The sequence below is a fragment of the Poromitra crassiceps genome (assembly GCF_964638095.1).
Source record: "Poromitra crassiceps genome assembly, chromosome: 4".
Classification (NCBI taxonomy): domain Eukaryota; kingdom Metazoa; phylum Chordata; class Actinopteri; order Beryciformes; family Melamphaidae; genus Poromitra; species Poromitra crassiceps.
Window position 1 is genome coordinate 57,550,608 of NC_139626.1, and position 25,910 is coordinate 57,576,517.

At 45.2% G+C, this 25,910-nt stretch overlaps 2 protein-coding genes across 2 annotated transcripts in view; both read right to left on the bottom strand.

Annotated features, from left to right (window-relative positions):
* Window positions 1-1,114: 1,114 nt before the first annotated feature.
* On the bottom strand, window positions 1,115-2,305 carry LOC310775861 (uncharacterized protein; the record flags this gene model as incomplete). The annotated part of the gene is made up of 2 exons (XM_083635988.1): window positions 1,115-2,056; window positions 2,276-2,305. 2 exons carry the CDS (start codon window positions 2,303-2,305, stop codon window positions 1,115-1,117), a joined length of 972 nt encoding a protein of 323 aa, XP_083492114.1.
* Window positions 2,306-3,089: 784 nt separating this feature from the next.
* The window catches only part of gpr179 (G protein-coupled receptor 179), a gene marked incomplete at both ends in the record, with an annotated part of 60,725 nt that continues 37,904 nt past the window's right edge, over window positions 3,090-25,910 (bottom strand). The window contains 9 exons of the mRNA XM_083635989.1: window positions 3,090-3,097; window positions 4,525-4,717; window positions 5,159-5,305; window positions 5,744-5,846; window positions 8,352-8,490; window positions 9,638-9,876; window positions 10,616-10,725; window positions 23,050-23,118; window positions 24,926-25,140. Coding sequence (XP_083492115.1) covers window positions 3,090-3,097; window positions 4,525-4,717; window positions 5,159-5,305; window positions 5,744-5,846; window positions 8,352-8,490; window positions 9,638-9,876; window positions 10,616-10,725; window positions 23,050-23,118; window positions 24,926-25,140 — 1,223 coding nt within the window. The remainder of the gene's footprint in view (window positions 3,098-4,524; window positions 4,718-5,158; window positions 5,306-5,743; window positions 5,847-8,351; window positions 8,491-9,637; window positions 9,877-10,615; window positions 10,726-23,049; window positions 23,119-24,925; window positions 25,141-25,910) is intronic.

The window sequence follows — 25,910 nt, forward strand, 5'->3', positions numbered from 1 at the left end:
TAAATGGTGATTTATGTCATTTTTGGCATCCCTTTTCTATTTCTACATGTTTTCATTTTTGTTTTGAAAAGCTGTGGAATGTTTCTCCACATTGATCCATGTAACCGGAGCAATATACCTTAGGATTTATGAAAATAATTGTGCACGTCTAGATAGAATCAAAAGTGAGGCATTAGGAATTATTCAATGTGACATTTAGTCATGTAGTTAGTCATGTAAACTGAACTGATATGCATAGTTGTATCCATCCTTAGCACTTGACTGATATTTGACATCCGTTGTAGTCTTGGCTGCACTGTTTCACACACACATCTCTACTTTGAAAATATAATTTGCACACTTCAACCAAAGTATATTGAAGTTATATAGAAATATTACAAGTCTACTGCAGTCAAACTAGTTATGCTGGTTATGCGTACAGTTCCATCTGCTCTATCTCCCTGTGGGTTTAGCATTATAGACTTTTACGTTGAGGTTTTCCGACACTATAACATATTCACCTACTACAGCCATGGCTGCAACATAGATAGCAGAGACGTGCATTGTCACTTAAAAACATACAAAGACACAGAAAACATTTAGTAATTCAAAATGGGGGGTGGAAGCAGGAAGAAAGGGATCTTCTAAACACCTTCTCTGATCCAGGCCCATGGGGCTTATGCGCCCCAATCAGCCGAGCAATGGCCAGTTTGTTGTTCATTGCTGTATTGCTGATGGAGCTGCGGTTGTGGCTCTGCAACACTGAGCCGAAGGAAACCTCTCGTCACTCTATCAGGCTATCGTATCCAGTTCATCGAGCCCCAGCTACACCCTTCTTTAGACGGACAGCAGTGTGAACAGGTGGGTGGAGAGTCTCACCTGTAATAGGAAGGTCCCTGGTTCGATCCCACATTACCCCAAGCATTTGTCCGTCAGAAATGCCCCCACCAGCTCCCAAGGTAGCCGTTCTGTAGCCCACCCTAACCTCCCTGTGAATAGGGGAAAGTGAAAAGACTCTTCCTTTTCTAGCCATCCATAGGGTACCACCAAAACCTTTTCTCAAGAGTCCGCGCACTCATGATTTAGTGGAATTGCTCAAGCAACCTGCTGAAAGTAAACCGTGGCTAGTTTTAACTCACAAGTCGGGTGGGAATACAAAGGCCTCAGCAGCGCACTCGGCGTCGGCTTCCTCTTCGTCTTCCTCGGGAATATCAGGTTCCCATGTGAAAACATCTGACGCACTGTCTGTGAAGGAACCAGATCTGGTCCCTTCCAGTGCCCACGGACACAGCGCATCACGCCGGGCTAGGGGCATGTTTGATTTAGCCTCCTCTGTGTGCTGTATGCCGCTGTCTGGGGCTGTTTCTTCATCGGAGAGTGGTCCCTGGTTCTCTGTGATTGCATCTTTGTCACTGTTGGGAATATCGACCTTGCTTTCGGTTGACTTTTGTGGATCCTCAGATTCCCACGGACAAACATCTGCTCCTGTGCTGTCTGGCTTTTTAACAACTTCTGGTTCTTCAGTCTCCCAAGGACAAACATTTGCTCGAGCGCTGTCTTCCATCGTTAGAGCTTTTGGGTCTTCTGTCTCCCATGGACAAACATCGGCACGAGGAGCGCTGTCTTGCTTTATGAGAACTTTTGGGTCTTCTGTCTCCCATGGACAAACATCTGCATGACTGTCTTGCTTTAATAGGACTTTTGGGTCTTCTGTCTCCCATGGACAAACATCTGTTCGAGGAGCGCTGTCTTGCTTTATGAGAACTTTTGGGTCTTCTGTCTCCCATGGACAAAGATCTGCGCGAGGAGCACTGTCTTGCTTTAATAGAACTTTTGGGTCTTCTGTCTCCCATGGACAAACATCTGCTCGAGGAGCGCTGTCTTGCTTTATGAGAACTTTTGAGTCTTCTGTCTCCCATGGACAAACATCTGCTTGAGGACTGCTGTCTTGCTTTATGAGAACTTTTGGGTCTTCTGTCTCCCATGGACAAACATTTGCTCGAGCGTCATCTTGCTTTTTCACATCTTTGGGGTCTTCTGTCTCCCATGGACATATATCAGCCTGAGTGCTGTCTGTCTTTTTGACAATTCTTGTTTGAGAAGTTTCTGATGGACAAACATCAGTGTCTTGCTTTGTTGTCCCCTCTCGCGTTGCAGTTTCCCATGGACAGATATCAACCTGGGCATTTTCCTCCCTTTGTACGTTTTCTGGTGCTTTTGAAACCTCAGTCTTCACTATCTCTTGTTCCTTTGACTCCCATGGACAAACATTTGCCCAAGCTGTGTCTTGGCTTACGAGAGTCCCTGGTGTCTTGGAGGCCTGCATGCTCACTGTTTCTGGTTGCTCAGTTTCCCATGGACAAATGTCTACCCTAGTGCTGTCTTCTCTATTTGTCTTTTCCAGTCCCTTTGACATAATCTCAGTAGCTGCAGGTTTTTCAGGTTGCTCAGTTTCCCAGGGACATATGTTTACTCTTGTGCTGTCTTTTCCCTCTATCTGTACGGTTTCCAATTGACAGACATCCTTCCGGGAGCCTTCTGGTTTTTCTTGATGCCCAGTTTCCCATGGGCAAATATCCATCTTGATGCTAGTGGTTCCCTGTGAAGTTGATTCTATATTTGCGTTGGTCACAGATGGCTCTGTGTCCACCTCTTCCCAAGGACAAATGTTTGACATGTCTTTGGGGGGATCAGGAAAATCCCATGGACAGCTATCTGCTGTCTTTGTCAGCTGTTTGACAAAATGTAGAGCAGATGATTTTGCAACAGCATTTCTAAGTAGCTTAAAGCTGTCTTTTTTCTCTTGTTTCCCATGAGTTGACCTATCCTCTGATACATTGGGATGGACGTTAGCTATCAGAGTTTCTTGTCGTAAGGGCGCATTTACATTTTCATATATGACTTCAGCCTTGTCCTGAACATCCCAAGGACAAACATTAGCATTTGCGGGCTGTGAGGTTTCCACAGACTCCCAGGGGCATATGTCTGCTGCTCGGCTTAAAGTCTGTTGCGTCTGCTGTGTGGACAGCGTAGCATTTAGAGTCGCTGGGATATCTTGTGATGCCCAAGGACACACATCAGGACGACCACTTTCTTCTCTTTTCACAGTCTCAGGGCCCTGAGATTCCCAGGGACACACACTGGCAGATGCCTGTTCAGATGCCTCCTCAACTTCCCAAGGGCAGACGTCAGCTTTACTGCCCTGCTGCTGCTGTGGTCCTTGCTGTAAAGAACTGGATGTTTCCCATGGACATATATCTGAATATGACACTTGACGAGAGGGTGTAAGTTGATTACTGCCTCTTCTGTAGGTTGAGGGAGTTCTAGAACTGGTGCCTCCAGTTTCCCAAGAACTTACACTACTACGTCTGCTGTTCTGTCTCGACAGAGAAAGATACCTTTCATTTTCATCTTTTTGCATATCCTCCACGTTCCATGGGTGGACGCCGGCAGACTTCGTAATCATTAGCCTTCCTGGGCTTCTTTCTGAAGAATCCCCTGAAGACCTTCTCATTGCGTTCTGCTTCACAAGACCTGGTTTCCCGTCTGCTGTAGTCATACTTCTTTTATGCAGTTTCTTCTTTTCTCTTGTCTCCAAACTTCTTCTAGATACTGTTGACTTAGGTGTTGTGGAAGCACTTTCTTTGCCTTTTTGTGAAACAGAATCCTCTTTATTTACATTTACACCCACTTCTCGAATGGATTTATCCTTGACACTTGCATCCACAGTTCCAACGAATGCTTTCATGGAGAGCAACTTTTGGGATGCGGTGCGTAAGGAGAAGACACGCTTATCCTTTGTGACCTTTGGTCTTGGAGAGGCGGGTGCACTTGCAGAGACAGGAGCCTGCGGCTTCGTAGACTCACAGCCTCCCTCTATTCCTTTCTCCACAGCAGGTTTAATCTCTGGAGGTGGTACATGGTCCCAGGGACAGACATGCACACTCTTTGGGCTTTTTGGCTCGCCACCTTCAGAAGGAGCATACGTAACATGCTTCTGGTTCATGTCTACCGTTTGTTCTTGCTCCACCTCCCAAGGACAGACCTCAGCCTTGTCATATGAATGCGACTGGTGGAGAGCACTCGTGGTCTGGTCCTTGATGGCGACAATCTGCGTGGACTTTGTCGTTACTGAGCTGGCTCTGTTAACCTTGGGAATTTCCTCCATAGTATGGGTGTTAGTGTAGGATAGACTCAATGACTTATGGAGCTTCGTATGATCGGGATGCAGGAGGTTGTTATCGATTGTAAGATTCTGGGCACTGGCTGACTTACAGACTGCTGGTGGAATGTCCAAGGAGTCTGACTCCGATCGCTGAGAAGCTCTCTTGACTGCGTTGGCCCTCAGAATGGAGTCACACAAGCTAGGATCCCTTTCCCTAACAGAGTCAAGGTCACTCTGTGATTTACGCATCACTGGTGAAGGTGATTCCGATTTCATTGATCCTTTGTGACTGATACTAACCCTCCTAAAAGATTGCGACTGATTGCTAACCTGACTGAAGCTAACCCTCCTAAAAGATTCTGATTGATGAGCGCTTTTACTATGGAAGGAACCTTCTTTCTCCTCACGACTGCACTGCCGGCCCATGGATTCTGGGATCTCAGCAATACGTCTAATAATGGATCTACCTAATCCACATCGAGAACTTCGCTTCTTTGACAGATGGGGGTTGTTTGTGGTCATCTTCTTGGTCTTGTGGACTTCCAACTGGGCATATAACTTCTTCAGTTCATCCTGGTGCATATGAAGAGGGGATGGAATTGATGAAGGGATTGAGGAATTGGGTTGGAATAATTGGGGAGAGGAAAAGACACGGAGAGTAAAGTAAGTCAAAAAGGTAAGTGAAAGGTGAAAGGCAGGTTTCAATACGAGGAGAGCACAGGGACAAGAAAGGGGAGAAAGCACAGGTCATATAGTATATTGTCATACTAGGACTGATGAAATTCACACAGGGCATTTATTTTTATTTTTATGACGAAGATTAGAATTCATTTTAAATGATTCATTTAAGATCTGTTTGAGTGAGGTTTCAGGTGGTCATAGTTGAAATTTTAAGGACATTTAGTTTAGTTTAATTTCTTCCTCTTCCACCTTTGGTAAAATATGTCTGAATTCAAGCTGCCAATTAATATGGTTTAAGGGGGGCTGGTTTAAGAATGGTTTAAGACAGTTTACCCGAATGTCATCCGATTCCAAACTGTGGTCACCCCAAGCAGAGTGAAAACTGCTGTTGAGATACGAGCCAGAGCGCCGCAGGTCCACTTCATCTTCATACACCTCTGCTGCGATCTCCTCTCTGCCCGGCTTGGACACATGGAGGAACTATGGAACACACACAGGCACACGCATCCACAATCAATATGATAACACTTCAGTTGGATATGTAAACAAAAAAATCAATCAATCAATCAATATGATAACACTTCAGTTGGATATGTAAACAAAAAAATCTATCAATCAATCAATCAATATGATAACACTTCAGTTGGATATGTAAACAAAAAAATCAATCAATCAATCAATCAATATGATAACACTTCAGTTGGATATGTAAACAAAAAAATCAATCAATCAATCAATCAATCAATATGATAACACTTCAGTTGGATATGTAAACAAAAAAAAGGTGCAGCCACCACACACAGTTGTTTTTAGGGCAATACAAAATCGTCTGGACAGGAAAGCTGCTTTTACCCACCAACCCACCCCTAAGACAGATTCAGATGGAACTTGGTACCATGAAGCCAAAATGCAAAGTACCTTTGGAACGAACAGCAGGGCGAGTGTAGCAGTGATGGTGACATGGGTGTGTGTGAAGAAGAGCAACAACATCCAATCAGGATGGAGAGAGGGTAAGAAAAACCTGGGGAAGACGGAGAACACAAAATCACCCCATGTTAACTTATTTCTATACTAGGAAGTCCCTAATCTTTAACTTTGAAACCGTCTCCCAAACTAGCCTACTTGCTTTGTTTATGTAGTGATTTATTGGATTTGACATAATCTGAAACATAGTCTATGTTCATTCTGCAGCTTAAAGTGCCTCAGTTCTGTTTTTATTTGCTCCCATATGACACAGATTTTATGTTTTCTAATCAGCAAAAAGTTGATTTTTTTCGATTCCCAACCTGGACCACATGTATATTTGCTATAAGATTTAAAATACATGCTACAGCATGCGCTGGGACGCGTCATCAGTGATGTCAGCTGGGGTTGTAAGGTGTTTCGGGTCTCTCAACATCATACACCCTCGCCCCAGTAGACCCAGCCGAGGCCGATTAAGATAACATTGGAATCTTGCAACCTGCGTGTGTGACTTGGATTTGAATGTTCACATAAAATCTTGTCAGTGTTGCCATGACAATACAATTTTGACAACCAAACACAATGATGGACAGAAAGAAAAATCACCGACGTGATTGGTCGTTGATGAGGAGCCTCAATGCAGTCAAAACTCAAAAGCACATGTGCTAACTAAATGGAGTTATAAAAAACATGTATTTTGTCACTGTTACTTTTTGCATTCTTGTCTATCACCATCGCTGTCAGTTCTCCAATATGGTTACATCCTAGAATAGAACAGTAATCCAAAGAAATCTGATTGTCAGATAAAAAATGAGTTTATACATGAATATAAATAAACATGGAATTTTGTGGCTAAAAAGGCTTGTTTACATTTAGTATGTGTGAGTATAGCCAGCCTTCAGATGAACAAATAAGCTGCATAGTGTCCCAAAGTCACGTCCTCTTCCGGGTTTGGCTTTGGCCCTAAGGGATTTCATTGTGTGTGTGAGCAGAGTTTTGTCCGGCCACAGCTATGCCATTTTACGTGTGATCGGGCTGAAACTTTCAGGAAGTGTAAAGAGCGAAGAGAGATTTTTTATTTGGGTAATTGCCTTAATTACCTAATGATGTGATGTCACTCGAGCAATGATGACATCACTCACTGAGCGCTTGAGTAACATCACTGGTGACATCACCAATCTAATAAGTGATATCATCAGTGATTTATGTGGCCCGGAGGCTTTGGAGACCACTGTCCAGACCAGGATGTCTAACTCTCACGGGGCTCCTAGTACAGTGGTTCCCAACCTTGTTTGGCTTGTGTACCCCTTGAGCTGTTTTTTCATGCCCCTTCACTCATGTGTGTTGATGATTCTCCCAAGTTTGTTCTATAACGTATCAGTAGCATAACAGTGTAACAGTATCATCAGTCATCTGCCAAGACCAGAACCACCCGCCACAAGACCAGCTTCTTCCCAACCGCCATCAGCCTCACCAACAAGGCCCGGAAACCCCTTCCGCCAAGGACCTCACCAACAACCCCCCCTCCCCCACACACACACACACACAAACTCACTACCTCCTCCTAAACTCAACTGAACCCCCCCCCCCATAAAACTGTAACTCATATCTAACTTAATGCCTGTTTAACTGGAACTGTAAATTCATGTAAATTCCCTGCACATTTAATGCCTATTTAACTTAGCCTGTCAATTTCATGTACATTCAATGTAAACTCTTATTTAACTCCAACTGTAAATTCATGTAAATCCACTGCCTATTTAACGTCTGTTTAACTCAGTCTGTAAATCTCATGTAAATTCAACGTAAATTCATATTTATTATCCACAGAACACTTCACCACTCATGTACATATTGTATATATTTACTCGATTTGATTGCACTTGCAACTTTGTGATTGTCTTTAGTTATCTTCCTACTTCTTATCTCTGTATATTGATGTGACCGCTACGCTGCATACAGACACTAAGCCTCGTATGTAACTTGCATACTGTGACAATAAAAGTGATTCTGATTCTGATTCTGATTCTGAGTAGCATAACAGTGTAACAGTAGCATAACAGTGTAACAGTATCATCAGTAGCATAACAGTGTAACAGTCGACACTTGCCGGGGGGAACTAGTTGCGGTGCTCACGTACCATTTTAACAATGGGCTTATGAAATGACTTGGAATATATATCTTTTTATTATTATTATTTATTATCATTTTGGAAGTAAATTGTAATCCCCAATCTTTCCAAGAAACCCCCTGCAAGCTGCTCAAGTACCCCTAGTGGTACACGTACCCCTGGTTGGGAATCACAGCACTAGTAAAAAGAGTTTTATTGGTAAAAAAAAAAAAAAAAAAAACGTTCTATGGTCTCTCCTGATTCTGAATATGGCTGAATCGCTTGGTTTGACCAAAGTAAAACTCTTCTTATAAAGATTTTACGAAGCACCTATGGAAAAATGAATGGGGAATGAAATCCCTTCGGTCCCATATACCGAACCTGGAAGAGGGCGTGACTGTGACACTATATTTAAAGCGGGCCAGAAGCAAAGGGGTGATGGCCGCTGGTTACCGGAGCAGGTGGAACATGGAGGAGAGGGCCAGCTCGTTGTGGATGGCGATGCCCATGTAGCGAGGCTCGTGGAAGGCTGAGGGCACCGGCCTGACGGCACTGCACAGGAAGCTGCCCCAGCACAGGAAGAGCAGCTCGGCTGAGGCGCAAAACACAAAAGACAGATGTCATGTTGATCACCTCATAAGCCCGGTCAGGAAGGGCGCAGCTGTCTTTTTAGGTTTTCATTTACCTAAAATTTGTTTTAAGTCTTCATTTGTATCAATGCTGTACTAGTCAAATAAATGTGTAAAATGCCAGTCAAAATAATCTCATGTCAACAACGAAATATGAAGATAGTATTCAACTGTAATACATTCCTTTAATAATTAAAGGAATGAACTAAAAATGACAATTCTGCCATCATCTGATCCCCCTCAGCTGAAACACACAGTGAGGGTGCCAGCGACAACTGAAGTCAGTGGACCGGTTCCAGAGGACCAGAGATCCTAAAAGACCTACATTATATTTGCACCATCATTTAGTGACAATCTGAACTCAGGCTGACTGATTTGCAACAAATAACGGTGTGCAGGTCTTTCTATTCACAGTGTGATGGCTTGACTGTTTGTGTTTTGGAACTCTAAAGAACAGGTCTCCACCTGGACTTGTCCTGGAGAAGGCCGCTACGAATTTGTGCTGCCATCCTCCCTGTGTGTTCTATAGACTATCACATTTTCACCCGTTTCATTTGGCATGAGGGTGGTGAGTAGATGATGACACCATTTCCATTTCTGGGTGAACTACTCCTTTAATCTCAGTTTTCATGAATATCTTTTGCTTTGTTTCCATGAGGATTATGCTATTTTATGTGAGCAGGCTATCCAACTTTCAATCATAACTGTGTTGTTGGAGTGACGGGGTTTCACATCAGAGATTCTCTCATGTTGTTGTTTTTTTTATTTTATCTATCCTTTATTTAACCAGGTTAAAAACCCATTGAGATCAATGATCTCTTTCACAAAGGTGACCTGGCCAAGAAGGCAGCACAACATGTCAACAGTACATAGAAGCATACACAATACAGCAATACAATAATATAAAATGTGATTCTACAATTCTAATTGCAAAGACATTGACCAATGGTCTCACGTTCCATGTCCTTCAGGATCCCGCCAAACTCAGCATGGGAGACCAATTCTGGCCATTTTAAATCCTTCTGAAGGGTATTCCAAGCTTGTTAATCTCATTGCCACAATAACGGGGGAAAAAGTCCAGGCTTGACTCCATCCCTGCTCTCCACTCACCCACAGCCATCATGTAGTCCCAGCGGTCCAGGTAGCACGTGTTGAAGCCCTGGCCGTCCGACGTGGCGGACGCGACGAGCACCGGGATGTTGCGGTCGCGGTTCTGCAGAACGCCCAGCGTCCACGCACACAGGAACCAGCTCACCGCCACCAGCATCACGCCCAGGATCCTCAGCAGATGCAGGCTGGACATGTAGGGCACCCTCTGGGCCGTGCGGGAGAGGAACACCTTCAGCACCCTGGACAGAGGCAGCAAGTATAAGAGTCAGCAGAGCAGACTCTGTGGCCTCTTTCACAGCAGCCGTTTTGCGTCTAAAAGGCGGGGTAAACACAGGTGCAACCAAAACATGAATGATGGGCCCAGCACTGGAACACCTAAATGGATTGGAAGTTGGAAACCCTCGTTAATGTTTTGGTTGCTCCTGTGTTTACCCTGCCTTTTAGACACAACATGGCTGCTGTGAAAAAGGCCCACTGGATCTGCAAATATTCTTTATATCATAGGGATGCACCGATATGAAAAATGTGGATGATACCGATAACCGATATTAACATTGCTGTTATGGCCGATAACCGATATTTACTGATGTCGATATGAAAAACAAGTTTCTATGATAATAAAATGTTGTACATACACTGTGAATTTGAAAAAGTTATATCTTTCTTTATTTCCAAAACATTTCAAAGAGCCATAAATCATAGATTTACCTAATTCCTTTCCTCTCAATATGAACATTTTGGCTGATACCGATAACCGATATTGACATTCCTGTCAATTTGCAATGCTGTTGGACCTTGAAAGCAGTGTATATGGTTTGGCAGCGGCATATTTTGAGTTCTGGCATTGGGCTGACTTGGCAACTCTGAGCAGTGGGGCGAACGGGCACTTATAGGAATAAATCAGTATGTAGCAAAACAGATCTATGAAAATGTCACACAGGTTATTACTTTGAAAAAGAAGCAGAAAAGCTGACTGACCGGTACATCTTCAGCGTCACTGTCCCGTACACGATAGAGAAGCCCAGCAGTCGCACCCAGCGAAGGAGGATACAGCGGAAGGTGCTGGGCCTGAAGTACAGGATAAAGACCTGAGGAAGAGGAGGAGAAGAACACAGACAGCAGACATGATGAAGACCTGAGGAAGAGGAGGAGAAGAACACAGACAGCAGACATGATGAAGACATGAGGAAGAGGAGGAGAAGAACACAGACAGCAGACATAATGAAGACATGAGGAAGAGGAGGAGAAGAACACCACAGACAGCAGACATAATGAAGACATGAGGAGGAAGAGGAGGAGAGAAACACAGACAGCAGACATGATGAAGACATGAGGAAGAGGAGGAGAAGAACACAGACAGCAGACATGATGAAGGCATGAGGAAGAGGAGGAGAAGAACACCACAGACAGCAGACATAATGAAGACATGAGGAGGAAGAGGAGGAGAGAAACACAGACAGCAGACATGATGAAGACATGAGGAAGAGGAGGAGAAGAACACAGACAGCAGACATGATGAAGACATGAGGAAGAGGAAGGAGGAGAAGAACACAGACAGCAGACATGATGAAGACATGAGTAAGAGGAGGAGAAGAACACAGACAGCAGACATGATGAAGACATGAGGAAGAGGAGGAGAGGAACAGAGACAGCAGACATGATGAAGACATGAGGAAGAGGAGGAGAAGAACACAGACAGCAGACATGATGAAGACATGAGGAAGAGGAGGAGAAGAACACAGACAGCAGACATGATGAAGACATGAGGAAGAGGAGGAGAAGAACACAGACAGCAGACATGATGAAGACATGAGGAAGAGGAGGAGAAGAACACAGACAGCAGACATGATGAAGACATGAGGAAGAGGAGGAGAAGAACACAGACAGCAGACATGATGAAGACATGAGGAAAAGGAGGAGAAGAACACAGACAGCAGACATGATGAAGACATGAGGAAGAGGAGGAGAAGAACACAGACAGCAGACATGATGAAGACATGAGGAAAAGGAGGAGAAGAACACAGACAGCAGACATGATGAAGACATGAGGAAGAGGAGGAGAAGACCACAGACAGCAGACATAATGAAGACATGAGGAAGAGGAGGAGAGGAACACAGGCAGCAGACATGATGAAGACATGAGGAAGAGGAGGAGAAGACCACAGACAGCAGACATGAATGAAGACATGAGGAAGAGGAGGAGAAGAACACAGACAGCAGACATGATGAAGACATGAGGAAAAGGAGGAGAAGAACACAGACAGCAGACATGATGAAGACATGAGGAAGAGGAGGAGAAGAACACAGACAGCAGACATGATGAAGACATGAGGAAGAGGAGGAGAAGAACACAGACAGCAGACATGATGAAGACATGAGGAAGAGGAGGAGAAGACCACAGACAGCAGACATGAATGAAGACATGAGGAAGAGGAGGAGAAGAACACAGACAGCAGACATGATGAAGACATGAGGAAGAGGAGGAGAAGAACACAGGCAGCAGACATGATGAAGACATGAGGAAGAGGAGGAGAAGACCACAGACAGCAGACATGAATGAAGACATGAGGAAGAGGAGGAGAAGAACACAGACAGCAGACATAATGAAGACATGAGGAAGAGGAGGAGAAGAACACAGACAGCAGACATAATGAAGACATGAGGAAGAGGAGGAGAGGAACACAGACAGCAGACATGATGAAGACATGAGGAAGAGGAGGAGAAGAACACAGACAGCAGACATGATGAAGACATGAGGAAGAGGAGGAGAAGAACACAGACAGCAGACATGATGAAGACATGAGGAAGAGGAGGAGAAGAACACAGACAGCAGACATGATGAAGACATGAGGAAGAGGAGGAGAAGACCACAGACAGCAGACATGATGAAGACATGAGGAAGAGGAGGAGAGGAACACAGACAGCAGACATGATGAAGACATGAGGAAGAGGAGGAGAAGAACACAGACAGCAGACATGATGAAGACATGAGGAAGAGGAGGAGAAGAACACAGACAGCAGACATGATGAAGACATGAGGAAGAGGAGGAGAAGACCACAGACAGCAGACATGATGAAGACATGAGGAAGAGGAGGAGAAGAACACAGACAGCAGACATGATGAAGACATGAGGAAGAGGAGGAGAAGAACACAGGCAGCAGACATAATGAAGACATGAGGAAGAGGAGGAGAGGAACACAGACAGCAGACATGATGAAGACATGAGGAAGAGGAGGAGAAGAACACAGACAGCAGACATGATGAAGACATGAGGAAGAGGAGGAGAAGAACACAGACAGCAGACATAATGAAGACATGAGGAAGAGGAGGAGAAGAACACAGACAGCAGACATGATGAAGACATGAGGAAGAGGAGGAGAAGACCACAGACAGCAGACATGATGAAGACATGAGGAAGAGGAGGAGAGGAACACAGACAGCAGACATGATGAAGACATGAGGAAGAGGAGGAGAAGAACACAGACAGCAGACATGATGAAGACATGAGGAAGAGGAGGAGAAGAACACAGACAGCAGACATGATGAAGACATGAGGAAGAGGAGGAGAAGAACACAGACAGCAGACATGATGAAGACATGAGGAAGAGGAGGAGAAGACCACAGACAGCAGACATGATGAAGACATGAGGAAGAGGAGGAGAAGACCACAGACAGCAGACATGATGAAGACATGAGGAAGAGGAGGAGAAGAACACAGACAGCAGACATGATGAAGACATGAGGAAGAGGAGGAGAAGAACACAGACAGCAGACATGATGAAGACATGAGGAAGAGGAGGAGAGGAACACAGACAGCAGACATGATGAAGACATGAGGAAGAGGAGGAGAAGAACACAGACAGCAGACATGATGAAGACATGAGGAAGAGGAGGAGAAGAACACAGACAGAAGACATGATGAAGACATGAGGAAGAGGAGGAGAAGAACACAGACAGCAGACATGATGAAGACATGAGGAAGAGGAGGAGAAGAACACAGACAGCAGACATAATGAAGACCTGAGGAAGAGGAGGAGAAGAACACAGACAGCAGACATGATGAAGAGCTGAGGAAGAGGAGGAGAGGAACACAGACAGCAGACATAATGAAGACATGAGGAAGAGGAGGAGAAGAACACCACAGACAGCAGACATAATGAAGACATGAGGAAGAGGAGGAGAAGAACACAGACAGCAGACATAATGAAGACCTGAGGAAGAGGAGGAGAAGAACACAGACAGCAGACATGATGAAGAGCTGAGGAAGAGGAGGAGAGGAACACAGACAGCAGACATAATGAAGACATGAGGAAGAGGAGGAGAAGAACACCACAGACAGCAGACATAATGAAGACATGAGGAAGAGGAGGAGAAGAACACAGACAGCAGACATAATGAAGACCTGAGGAAGAGGAGGAGATGAACACAGACAGCAGACATAATGAAGACCTGAGGAAGAGGAGGAGAAGAACACAGACAGAAGACATGATGAAGAGCTGAGGAAGAGGAGGAGAGGAACACAGACAGCAGACATGATGAAGACATGAGGAAGAGGAGGAGAAGAACACCACAGACAGCAGACATGATGAAGACATGAGGAAGAGGAGGAGAAGAACACAGACAGCAGACATAATGAAGACCTGAGGAAGAGGAGGAGAGGAACACACACAGCAGACATAATGTGCCGCCTTCAGGTTGTGACTGAATTGAGGCAGTATTCATTCTCTTCAGTTAAATTGCATGAGATGTGCTACAGTGTATTACCACTGCAAACTATTATTATTACTACTTAGTTCTACTATACCACTACTAGTAATAGTAAAAAAAAAAAAAAAAAAAAAAATGTTTTTGTGTGGTCATTAGTTTGGTTTCCATCCACCTGTTTTTATGCGCAATTTTAAATTGTGCATTAAAATCCTGAGTGGAAACACCAGAAAATTTGATAAAACCTCCAAATATCGCAAAAAAGTGTTCACGCTTGAGGGAGGTGCAAAAGTAGTGTGTATCGATCAAAAGAAATGCGATAGTGCAGTGGAAACAGCTTTAGCGATTCTGTAACCAAACTCCATTGAAAAACATGCAGTTTTAACGGAGGAAGACAGCGGGATTTCAGGCAACTCACATCGAGAATTGACATTTTATTCACTTACAGTAACATCTCTGTGGATTATATATATGCCCAATTGAAGAGTGGCGTCTGGTAATACATTTTATGTACCTCTGTATAATCAAGAACCGTTAAATTAATATGTGATGTTTTTCATAGCGAGACAATGGCACGCACGTATAACGTTAGCAGAGGCAGAATGCGCTCTCCGTCACCAAGCTTTCCATCATGATTTCCTCCACTTCAGTCTGAATATCAGGCTAGGATGTTTTCTCTTTACCTCACACAGTGGCGTAATGTAACAAAGTATAAATACTTAAGTACTGTACTTTAGTATTTTTTCTGAGTATCTGGGCCCAGTTGCACAAAGCACCTTAGGTTAAGATTTCCCTTAGAGTCAGAGTTAAGGTGTCCATAAAATAGAATCGGCTGCACAAAACACCCTTAAATCTTGTGCTTATGTTTTCCTTTAAAGGTTTAACCTTAAGGAGAAGATTTAATGGTGACTTTCGATTCGATTAAAAGTTCCAATACCTTTGGATGGAAACCCAGCTACTGATTGGTGAACTACTTCAGTTAAAATGACACACAAAAGGATGGATCAGATGGAGAGCATAGCCGAATCCCCCCCGAATATATATATATATATATATATATATATATATATATATATATATATATACATATATATATTTAAGCAATATAGCATGAGAGCCAGTGTGTTGTGGCAAATATATCCCGCTGCTCAGCTGTTATCGGCCGAGTGGGATAACAGCTGAGCAGCGGGATATATGCCACAACACCACGCAGCTCGAGTGCTATATTGCTTTTATAAAACGGTTTCCAAGTATGATAATATATTAATAATAATAATACTATAAGTCCGACTGGCATGGTATTCTGATAGAGTCAGTTGAAACACTACTGTAAGGCACTCTCACTCTCAGCAAGCGCTGCATTCTCAGCGCTTGCTGAGAAGCTGAGTGCTTTCTGCAAAGCCCGACACCAACTAACGTTACGGGGTTAAATGCGGGGTTAAATGCGGGGTTAACAGCCTTTCTTTTGCAAAGAAGACATTAGCCCGCGTCTATTCTTGTACAAAACATAATTTTCTGCGAAGTATTAGTAAAGTTATAAGCGAAGATCGATTCACAAGGATCGGACAGCTGTCTCCGCCATTTAATCTCCGCCAGGTAACCAAAGCCTTTTAGTAAGAGGCCATGGGTTATTGGAGTGGGTTACTGGATTTCTACAATGGCTGTGAACCAATCAGATTGCTTGATTTGAGAGAGCCGTTTTATAAATATATATATACATATATATATATATATATATACATATATATATATATATATATATATACATATATATATATATATATATATATATATATATATATATATATATATATATATATATATATATATATATATATATATATATATCACTGTTTACTCCCCCAATTGTATTTTGTCAATTCCCCCTGCTGTCCCAGTGGTCGCTCCACCCTCTCTGCCGATCTGGGGAGAGTAGTAGACTTGCTCCCTCTGATAACTGTGAAGACGGCGAGAAGTTTCAGCGACAGCGACGTAGCGCGTGTGAGGATCACGCTACCCCCCCCCCCCCCCCCCAACAAGTTCCCCTCCCCCTTGAATAGGCCCCCGACCGACCAGAGGAGGCGCTAGTGCAGCCAGCAGGACACATGCCCTAAACCAGCTTCCAAGCCAGAGGCAGCACGGGGGCTCAAACCTGTGACCCTCGTGTTGGTAGGCAGGGAATGTACCGCTACATTACCCAGACGCCCCCATGATATACGTATATCTTTGATTCCTTTTCTCAGTGCAACAGAGGTGTTTCCTCCATGTGCAGACTAGCACAACAACAAGCCCTCCAGCAGTCTAAGCAGACTGTTAGTAGATCAAATGGCCAGGGAGTAGAGTGTGTCTGACGCCCCGCTGAGATGAGAGCGTCTGATGCCACCTTTCATCTGAACCTTTGCCTTACTACACAGCTGCAGTGGGAGATGTGCACTGGATCTGACCTTTGCTGCTCTTCACCAAATACCATTCTCATTAAAGTAGAGTAAACTTGTCCATGTGTTTCTATGCTTTCAACTGTTTGGCTGCAATTCACGTATTATTTGCGCAAAATGTTTCCGACACCTCGCTTGGCAGCAGATTGACATTCGTACCGAAGGAGAGCAGAGCTAAAGCTACCCTTTCTGAATGTGTGAAAACATTTTGTATGAATGCATTCAAATGTGTCAATGTGCAAAAACGTTTTGATCATATGAATTCAAATGTTTGAATGTATAAAAGAAAAAAGCATAGAGGACATCTGTAACTCTGCATGACCTGAACAAATGAAAAAGATTTGCACAAAGGTTTGCGGTTACGTTTGCAGGGGCGGCTGTGGCTCAGGAGGTAGAGCAGGTCGTCCACTAACCGGAAGGTCGGTGGTTCGATCCCCGGCTCCTCCGGTCCGCATGCCGAAGTGGCCTTGGGCAAGACACTGAACCCCAAATTGCTCCCGATGGCTGTGCCAGCACCCTGCGTGGCAGCTTGCCGCCTTCGGTGTGTCAATGGGTGAATGTAGGCACGTTGTAAAGCGCTTTGGATAAAAGCGCTATATAAATGCAGTCCATTTACCATTTACCATTTTACGCATCAATCAAATCTACGAGTGCCAATCAAACACACGAGTAATACATGATCCCATAGTTGACACGTCCTCCTCAGATTAACATATCATTTGACTAACCAATCTGGAATATATTTCACTATGACCCTATTTTGAACCCATACTGAGCTGTCATGAGATGCCTGCTAAACTAAATATTCAGAGCGAACCTGAACAAGCCAGCAGGCGAAACACCGCATGCCTTTTTGTACCTACTTGTCTTAATAAGATATGAAGTGAAGAAATGAGAAATTCAGCCTTCTTGACTCTTCCTCTTCAACCACTTCACATATATATATATATATTTAGTTGATCTTTATTTATACAGGGTGAGGCCCTTGAGAGCAAGCTCTCATTTTCAAGGGTGTCCTGTTACAATAATACATTTATAAAAGTTGCAAAATTACAATAGCAGACAAATACAAACCAAGATGCTAAAAGCACATCAAGAAAAACAAGCGCACTCCCCATGCAGGGCATCCTCAAGGAAAACTCCAAACCACTCTGTAGAGACCAATCGCTCCAAAATAATGGTAGGGTAGCTCATCATTTAGTTATGTTCTTTGTCTGTACGGCCATGGTGGCTCATGCTAACTACCCAGTTCTTCTTCTGTTTATTCCAAACAAACCGGACATGTAAAACGCATCACTTCCTGTGCGGCTTTTCCCGGGAAAGAGCAACCAGACACCAGGGGCCCTATCTTCCCAAAAGCGGTAATTTAGCGTTTGCGCTTGTTTAACGCCGTGCGCAATGCAAATTGGGGGCGGGCCACAAGCGCATGCCTGTTATAATTGTACTGGGCATAGGCGTGCCACATGCCAAAGCAGGCGTTTTAGCACTAAAATGTGGGGATAGATGGCATTATCCTATTTGCGCTAAGAGCTTTGAAAAGGACCTCTTACGTGCTAAATACCTCGCTGCGCTAGCGCGCACAATAATCTCCATGCAGCGCAGCGCAGAAATGTCATTACTCACGGACGTGCCACCCCAGGACATCAAATTATGCTGCTAAAATTGGGTAACCAGCAGATTATTCGGTGAGGCAATCAACTATAATTCACTGAGAAACTTTTATCACATTGCAAGGAGGGGTTATGGTAAATTAATTGAGAAAACTTGTACATTGTAGCCTACTTGCAATAGGCTATTCACCTTCACCTGCTATAACCCGGAGGGTCGTTGGCATCACAGCCGATCTGGCACAAGCCTCGGCACGAGTCGAGTTTTAATTGAGTCCACTGTAAATCCTCCAGTCTTTTCTTTTGTCTCCGCCGTTTACCCGCTGCAAACACGTTTCTATTGTCCCACCCCAGTCAACAAAATAACCCGAATTGCATCAAAACTCAGATGTTTTTAACAGGTATATGATGTGATGGTGTCGTTATGAGATAGGGATAATATATACCGGCGATCCTCAAAGTCCGGACTCCGGTCCGCATCCGGACCGAGACGCCGTCCTATCCGGACCGAGCCCTATAACCTACAAATCATTGATAACTTACATTTTCACGGAGCGTTTCTATTTTAACCGGCACATGCTTTTCTAACCTTTACGGTAATACTGGTTCATCTGCCAGGAAGCTCACAGACTAATGAATGCGCTGTAAATCATCGCACGTGATGCTACTCGGCCAATCAAATAAGCGAATCGTTTCTCCCTGTCGTTTCCTAGTGCTGCTGTGAGAGTGACACATGGACGGAGGCGATGATAGAAGTAATTTCACATGGCGTGGTCAAAACAAATGACTCTTACATGTCCATTCATTGTTCTTACGGGCAGTTCAAAACCAGTATGTCTCGGATGAAGTGCGATCCGATCCTGACCTGTCTATGGAAGCGCCACACATGAGCAAGCACACACACACCAGCGCACACACACATTCACTTGCCCGACGGAGAAGTTTGCATTGGGAACGCTCGACAGACAGACACAGACAGAGGGGGCAGACGGATAGATTGATATATGGATGGATGGATGGATGGATGGATAGATAGATAGATAGATAGATAGATAGATAGATAGATAGATAGATAGATAGATAGATAGATAGATAGATAGATAGATAGATAGATAGATAGATAGATAGATCACTTCTCTAAAGAGAAAAGGTGGAGCCGGAGGTTTGTTGGCTTGATTTAACAGTCAGTTGTATACAGACATTGTACCATTAGGCTACTTTAGTCATTGAGTTCAATGGCACTGAATCATAATTAGGGATGCACGATATATCGGCAATCATATCGGTATCGGCCGATGTAAGTTATTTTTTAACATATCGGTCATATCGGTATCAGTCAGATGTTGCAATGTTAATATCGGTTATCATTATCAGCCAAATTCTTCACATTGATATGAAATAATGCAGTAAATCTATGATTTATGGGCTTTTCCAAAGGCTTTGCAAATAAAGAAATGCATAACTTTTGTGTTTTTCAGTATGTACAAAATGTGATGATCATAAAAATGTGGTTTTATACAGATCATATCGACATCGGTAAATATCGGTTATCGGCCATAACAGCAATGTTAATATCGGTTATCGGCATCGGCCAAAATTTTCATATCGGTGCATCCCTAATCATAATGCAAGCTACGTTACAATGTTCCGGACCTTTGCTTAAGGAAATTTTCTCGAACTGGACCTCTTTGAATTTTAATTGAGTGCCCCTGATATATACAGTCAATAGGCCTACACCTATCCAAATTACGCATGGGGAGAATTACAGCATGCGTCACGCAAACTGTATTACAGGGACAGCAAAACGGGAATCTGGTTTGATTGATGTAACGCCCAGGCATTGCCAGGCCACACCTGTGAATAATTCTGGTGGTTAAGACCGGCCAAATACCGTTTGCGCCGTGCATAAATGATTTGGCACGCCTCGAATCTGCGTTTGCGCCCGTTGTTGTGACGAGTTATGCTTCCCCGCACCACCATGCATCGCCACCATATTCTGGGGCTGTTTTGACTTAAAAACAGGGGGGTCACGTCTACCCAAACAATTATATAATTTTTAAACAGTTATGTTTCTGTATAAATCATTACAATATCTTCCCGTGATGCATTTTGCTGCTGCCGGGCGGGGGGTGCAAAACTCGGCATAACACCTGGACAGCAGACTGCAATCTTCCCTGCTTTGAGGCACGCGCAAACAGGTGCGCAAGCGCTAATAGGGGATATCGCCTGTACGAAGATAGGGCCCCAGCTGTTTAGAACAGACAGTGGAGAAGCTTTATGAACCGGATAGGTTGAATCACTGTTGTGACGATAAAAAGTAGCAACACAGACTTTCCTTTATTTGAAAATGTCACATCTCACTACTATACTTTGCGCATGCCTGTTGAGCGGGCAAGCACGCGAAGCATGCGAGCTACAGGCAAGTACGTAAAGCGTGCAAGCTACAGGTGAGTACGCAAAGCGTGCAAGCTACAGGTGCGTACGCAAAGCGTGCAAGCTACAGGGAGTACGCAAAGCGTGCAAGCTACAGGTGAGTACGCAAAGCGTGCAAGCTACAGGTGAGTATGCGAAGCATGTGCGCTACAGGTGCGTACGCAAAGCGTGCAAGCTACAGGGAGTACGCAAAGCGTGCAAGCTACAGGTGAGTACGCAAAGCATGCGCGCTACAGGTGAGTACGAAAAGTGTGCAAGCTACAGGTGAGTATGCAAAGCATGCGCGCTACAGGTGAGTACACAAAGTGTGCAAGCTACAGCGCGAAGCATGCGTGCTACAGGCGAGCCCGCAAAGTGTGCAAGCTACAGGCAAGTACGCGAAGCGTGCAAGACACGCTAGAATTGAACGCGTGAAGCGTGCACTATTTCTAATTTCTAATCAAGCTGAAATGAAAAATGTATTTTTTTTCTATTTTAGATCACAGCCGTGGGTCTTCAAGTGCCCCTATTGTATGCAAAGAAAATCACAAAAATCAAAACATCAAAAACATTTTTCACACCAAAAGTTCATTTTTCAGGATTTCATTCATAACTGTAATCTACAGTATGCTGATGTCAGCCAGTACTATCGAATTTCTACCCCATTTCAACCAATCATATCACGACATGACAGCTGTCAATCAATCTTCATTGTGAGAAGAAAATTTAGAGGCAAGATGCCTAGTGCCTACATGGGCAGACTTTTCTAGCCCATAAATGTTAAAATATTTGTAACATAAAATGTTGTATGTAACATAAAATAAAAAAAATGTAATGCAAAGGACATGTAACTTGCTCCTTAAATTCGCATTCCAGGTATATCGTATTTACCGCGGCTCTTTACCGCAACTAGTCGACACTCCACCAAGCCAGCAGGCAGCAGCACTCTTGCCTCGGCTTGGAAACAGCAGTCCGCACGGAGGCAGCCAGCTGCCCGGTTCTATGCGGATCCCACTCGCGTAGGGCCAGAACACGCTTTAATCCCGCTCCATTTGTGGGCAGAACACGCCATGCAAGCGCCAGGATTGGCCAACATCAACTCCGGTCCCCAGCACGGTCAAATCAAATAACATCCACACGCTTACTGTATGTCCCGCCTCTCTGCACTGTTTCAGTGAGAATAATGTCGGTCGGACCAACGGTGTTCGAGATTATGCGAAGGACAAACGTACAGACACACAGAGCTTCCTTGCTTTAATTGTAGTAATGGTGGTGATGATATTTGTACATCTTCCACACATATGTTTCTCACACTGAAGAATGGTCTCATACCTATTGAAATCACACACCAGCAGCTTCACACATCACAATCAGCCGAGTCGATGGCGAGCTCAATCGAGTGAGACAACGTGATCAATGATCTCCCAGAGCTCCGCTTGGCCCAAACGGCCCGAGTCAGCAGGAACGGCATCATCAATTGACGTTCTTTGCCTTAACGGCTCTTTAATTGCTACGATGAATCTGAAGGCTGATCGATCATCTATCGCTCGGATTTTAGCAAAGAGACGTTAGGAAACGTGTCGCCTTGCCTACCTAGCCACCCACCCCCGCCCCACCCCCCGCCCCACACACACACACACACACACACACACACACACACACACACACACACACACACACACACATGAATACCCCCCAACCCACCACCCAGCTCTCTCTCTAAATCGTCCATTACGATATAATCCGTGGCGCTGCGCAGTGATCTGAAAAGAGCTTTAATCTCCAACACTCTCAGTCAGTCAGTCAGTCAGTCAGTCAGTCACTCAATCTCTCAGTCAGTCAGTCAGTCAGTCAGTCAGTCTCTCAGTCAGTCAGTCAGTCAGTCAGTCAGTCAGTTTCAGTCACTCAGTCCATCTCTCAGTCAGTCAGTAATTCTCTCAGTCAGTCAGTCAGTCAGTCAGTCTCTCAGTCAGTCAGTAAGTCTCTCAGTCAGTCAGTCAGTCAGTCAGTCTCTCAGTCAGTCAGTCAGTCTCTCAGTCAGTCAGTAAGTCTCTCAGTCAGTCAGTCAGTCAGTCTCTCAGTCAGTCAGTCAGTCAGTCTCTCAGTCGGTCAGTAAGTCTCTCAGTCAGTCAGTCAGTCAGTCAGTCAGTCTCTCAGTCAGTCAGTCAGTCAGTCAGTCAGTCTCTCAGTCAGTCTCTCAGTCAGTCAGTCAGTCAGTCAGTCAGTCAGTCAGTCAGTCAGTCAGTCACTCACCGGGAAGTAGAGGAGCAGAGAGCCCAACAGGATGGTCTCCAGCAGCAGGAGGCCTGACGCCCGGATCCTCTGTGGGGGGAAGGGGGGGGGGAGGGGGGGGGACGTGGATAAAAACAACAACAAGAGGTGTTGTGTAAAATAAGTGAGGGGCACAGCGACAGCGAGGTTACAGCAGGTTCATTGCTGCTTGAAAGAAAAGCAGAGGCAAGACATTAATTGGTATGGAAAGACTGGAGTCGCTTTTTATTATTTTTACTCTGATCTTTACAGCCGAGGTTTATGGGGAGCAACGTCAATGTGTTGAATCCCAACGCATTTGACAATAAATTGGTGCGCCTGATGCCGGTTTTCTCTCCTTGCTTGTCTAATCCAGAGAGGTCTGATTATCACAGCGCTTCCTACACACAGCGCAGCCCCCCTCCCTCCGCTGAGAGCAGGGACTGTAGGATAGGATTGTAATTGCTACCGGCATACGCCCAAACTGGCCCGGGTGGGTGGAGTCAGCGGTGTTATCACATACACCGCATACCGCACTGTTGAGCCATCCAAAATCACCGCAGGGGAAATTCCTTCACAGTGACGGCCTCCGATACATGTGCAGTCGCCAGCCGCTTCTTTTCACCTGACAAGGAGGAATTTCACTGGCAGGACCTATCTCATGGGAGGATCAAGCTATTCGCCCCGGTTCCCCTGCCCCCTGAACAGACCGACCAGAGGAGGCAATAATGCAGCCAGGACACATGCCCTTAATCTGGCTGCCCACCCATGCCTGTATGGACGCCCGACCAAGCCAGAGGCAACACGGGGGCTCGAACCTGTGAACCTGTGGTCGGTAGGCAGGGAATCTACCGCTGCACCACCTGGCCGGCCTAATCACAGATCCTATCATCAAACATCATGGCTCCGGTCTCCCGATCATCCCTCCACCCAGCCCTCACCCATACAGTGTCCCCACCCATACAGTGTCCCCACCCATACAGTGTCCCCACCCATACAGTGTCCCCACCCATACAGTGTCCCCACCCATACAGTGTCAAGTCAAGTCAAGTTTATGTGTATAGCCCTAATTCACAAGCATGTCTCAGAGGACTTCACAGAGAATGTCTAGCTAAATCTAGCTGACACAACAGTAGCAAATTACAGTAGTAATAATAACAAGATTGAACAATCATATGATAGAGAAAGGGAGGAGATGGGGAGGGAACATGGGAATGTGGGGGAGGGGAGAGCAGGAAAGGGAGGAGGTGGGAGGGAGAGTGGGGGTATGTGTGGGGGGGGAGAGCAGGGAAGGGGGGGAGGTGGGGAGGGAATGGGAGATGTGAGGGAGGAGAGAGCAGGGAAGGGGAGGAGGTGGGGAAGGAGCAGGGCAAGGGGGAAAGAGGAGAGAGCAGGAAAAGGGAGGAGGGGAGCAAGGGAGGGAGAGCGGGGGGATGTGGGGGAGGAGAGAGCAGGGAAAGGGAGGAGGGGGAGCAAGGGAGGGAGCGGGGGGGGTGTGGGGGAGGAGAGAGCAGGGAAAGGGAGGAGGTGGGGAGGAAGCAGGGGAGGGAGAGCAGGGAGAATGTGGGGGAGGAGAGAGGAGAGAGCAGGAAAGGGGAGGGAGAGCGGGGGTATGTGGGGGAGGAGAGAGCAGGGAAAGGGAGGAGGTGGGGAGGGAGAGGGCGGGATGTGGGGGAGGAGGGAGCAGGAGAAAGGGAGGAGGTGGGGAGGGAGCAGAGGAAGGGGGGAAGAGAGCAGAACAGATAGCAGCAGTTCAGACAATCTGACTACTCTGGCCATTAACCGGAACTAACTAGAACACAGGGAATCTAGCTAATCTACAGTGTCCCCACCCATACCGTGGCCCCACCCATACCGTGGCCCCGGTCAGCTGACTCACCCGGCTGCGGCGGTGCTGGTAGGCAGCCAGCATGCTGACGAACACCAGGAGCATGAAGAGGCCCTGGACGGCCAGCACCGCGGCCCGAAGGGGCCAGTCCTCCCGCACCCAGCAGGGGGCGCCATCCCGGCAGCTCCGACAGCCGGGCCAGCATGGAAGACAGATGGGCAAGGCCGGGTAACACACAGCGCCAGCGCCACTCCCGTTCACAAAGCCTCCGTCTGCATCACACACACACACACACACATTTCATTTTTCATTTATTTGTTTATTTGAATAGGGACAGGTACACGTACATAGTGTTCACAACATAAAATGTCAATAAACCTATGATGTGTTGTACCAAAGCATGTATAGCCCAGGGCTAGTTTGCAATGCCAGTCCCTAGATGTAACCCGACATTCCTGTAAAATAAAAATAATAATACACAAAAATACAGCAAAATACAATAAAAAGACACATCAAAGATCAGATAGGCTACTAAACGTAAAATTCAGGTCAAATGTCAGTACAGTAACAATTCAAATATCACAGTTAAGACAGTTCAAATTATGTTCAGTTTAGTTAAAAGTGTGTGCTTATTGTACACACTCCTAAGAGTGTGTACAAACCTGTTGGAGCTTCAACCAGTCTTTGACGTTTTTATTAAAACCCTTAATTTCTAGGTTTAGTTTTATTTCCTCCGGCAGTGTGTTCCACATTTGAGACCCCTTAATGGAGAACGCGGACTGTCCGAAAGAGGTTTTGCGGCGTGCAATTTTGCAGTTTCCACTAGCCGTGCCCCTGGTAACCCTGATGCCGCTTTGTCGACTGACAAATCGGCTCAGAGGCTCAGGTGCTAAATTATGTAGACATTTAAAAACCAGTTTAAGATTGGAAAATTTGACAAAGTTATCAAAGCTTAACAGGTTATATTGTTTCAGTAAGCGGCAGTGATGCCATCGCATGGGTTTTTTTGCCATTATTTTTATATTTTTAGAGTTAT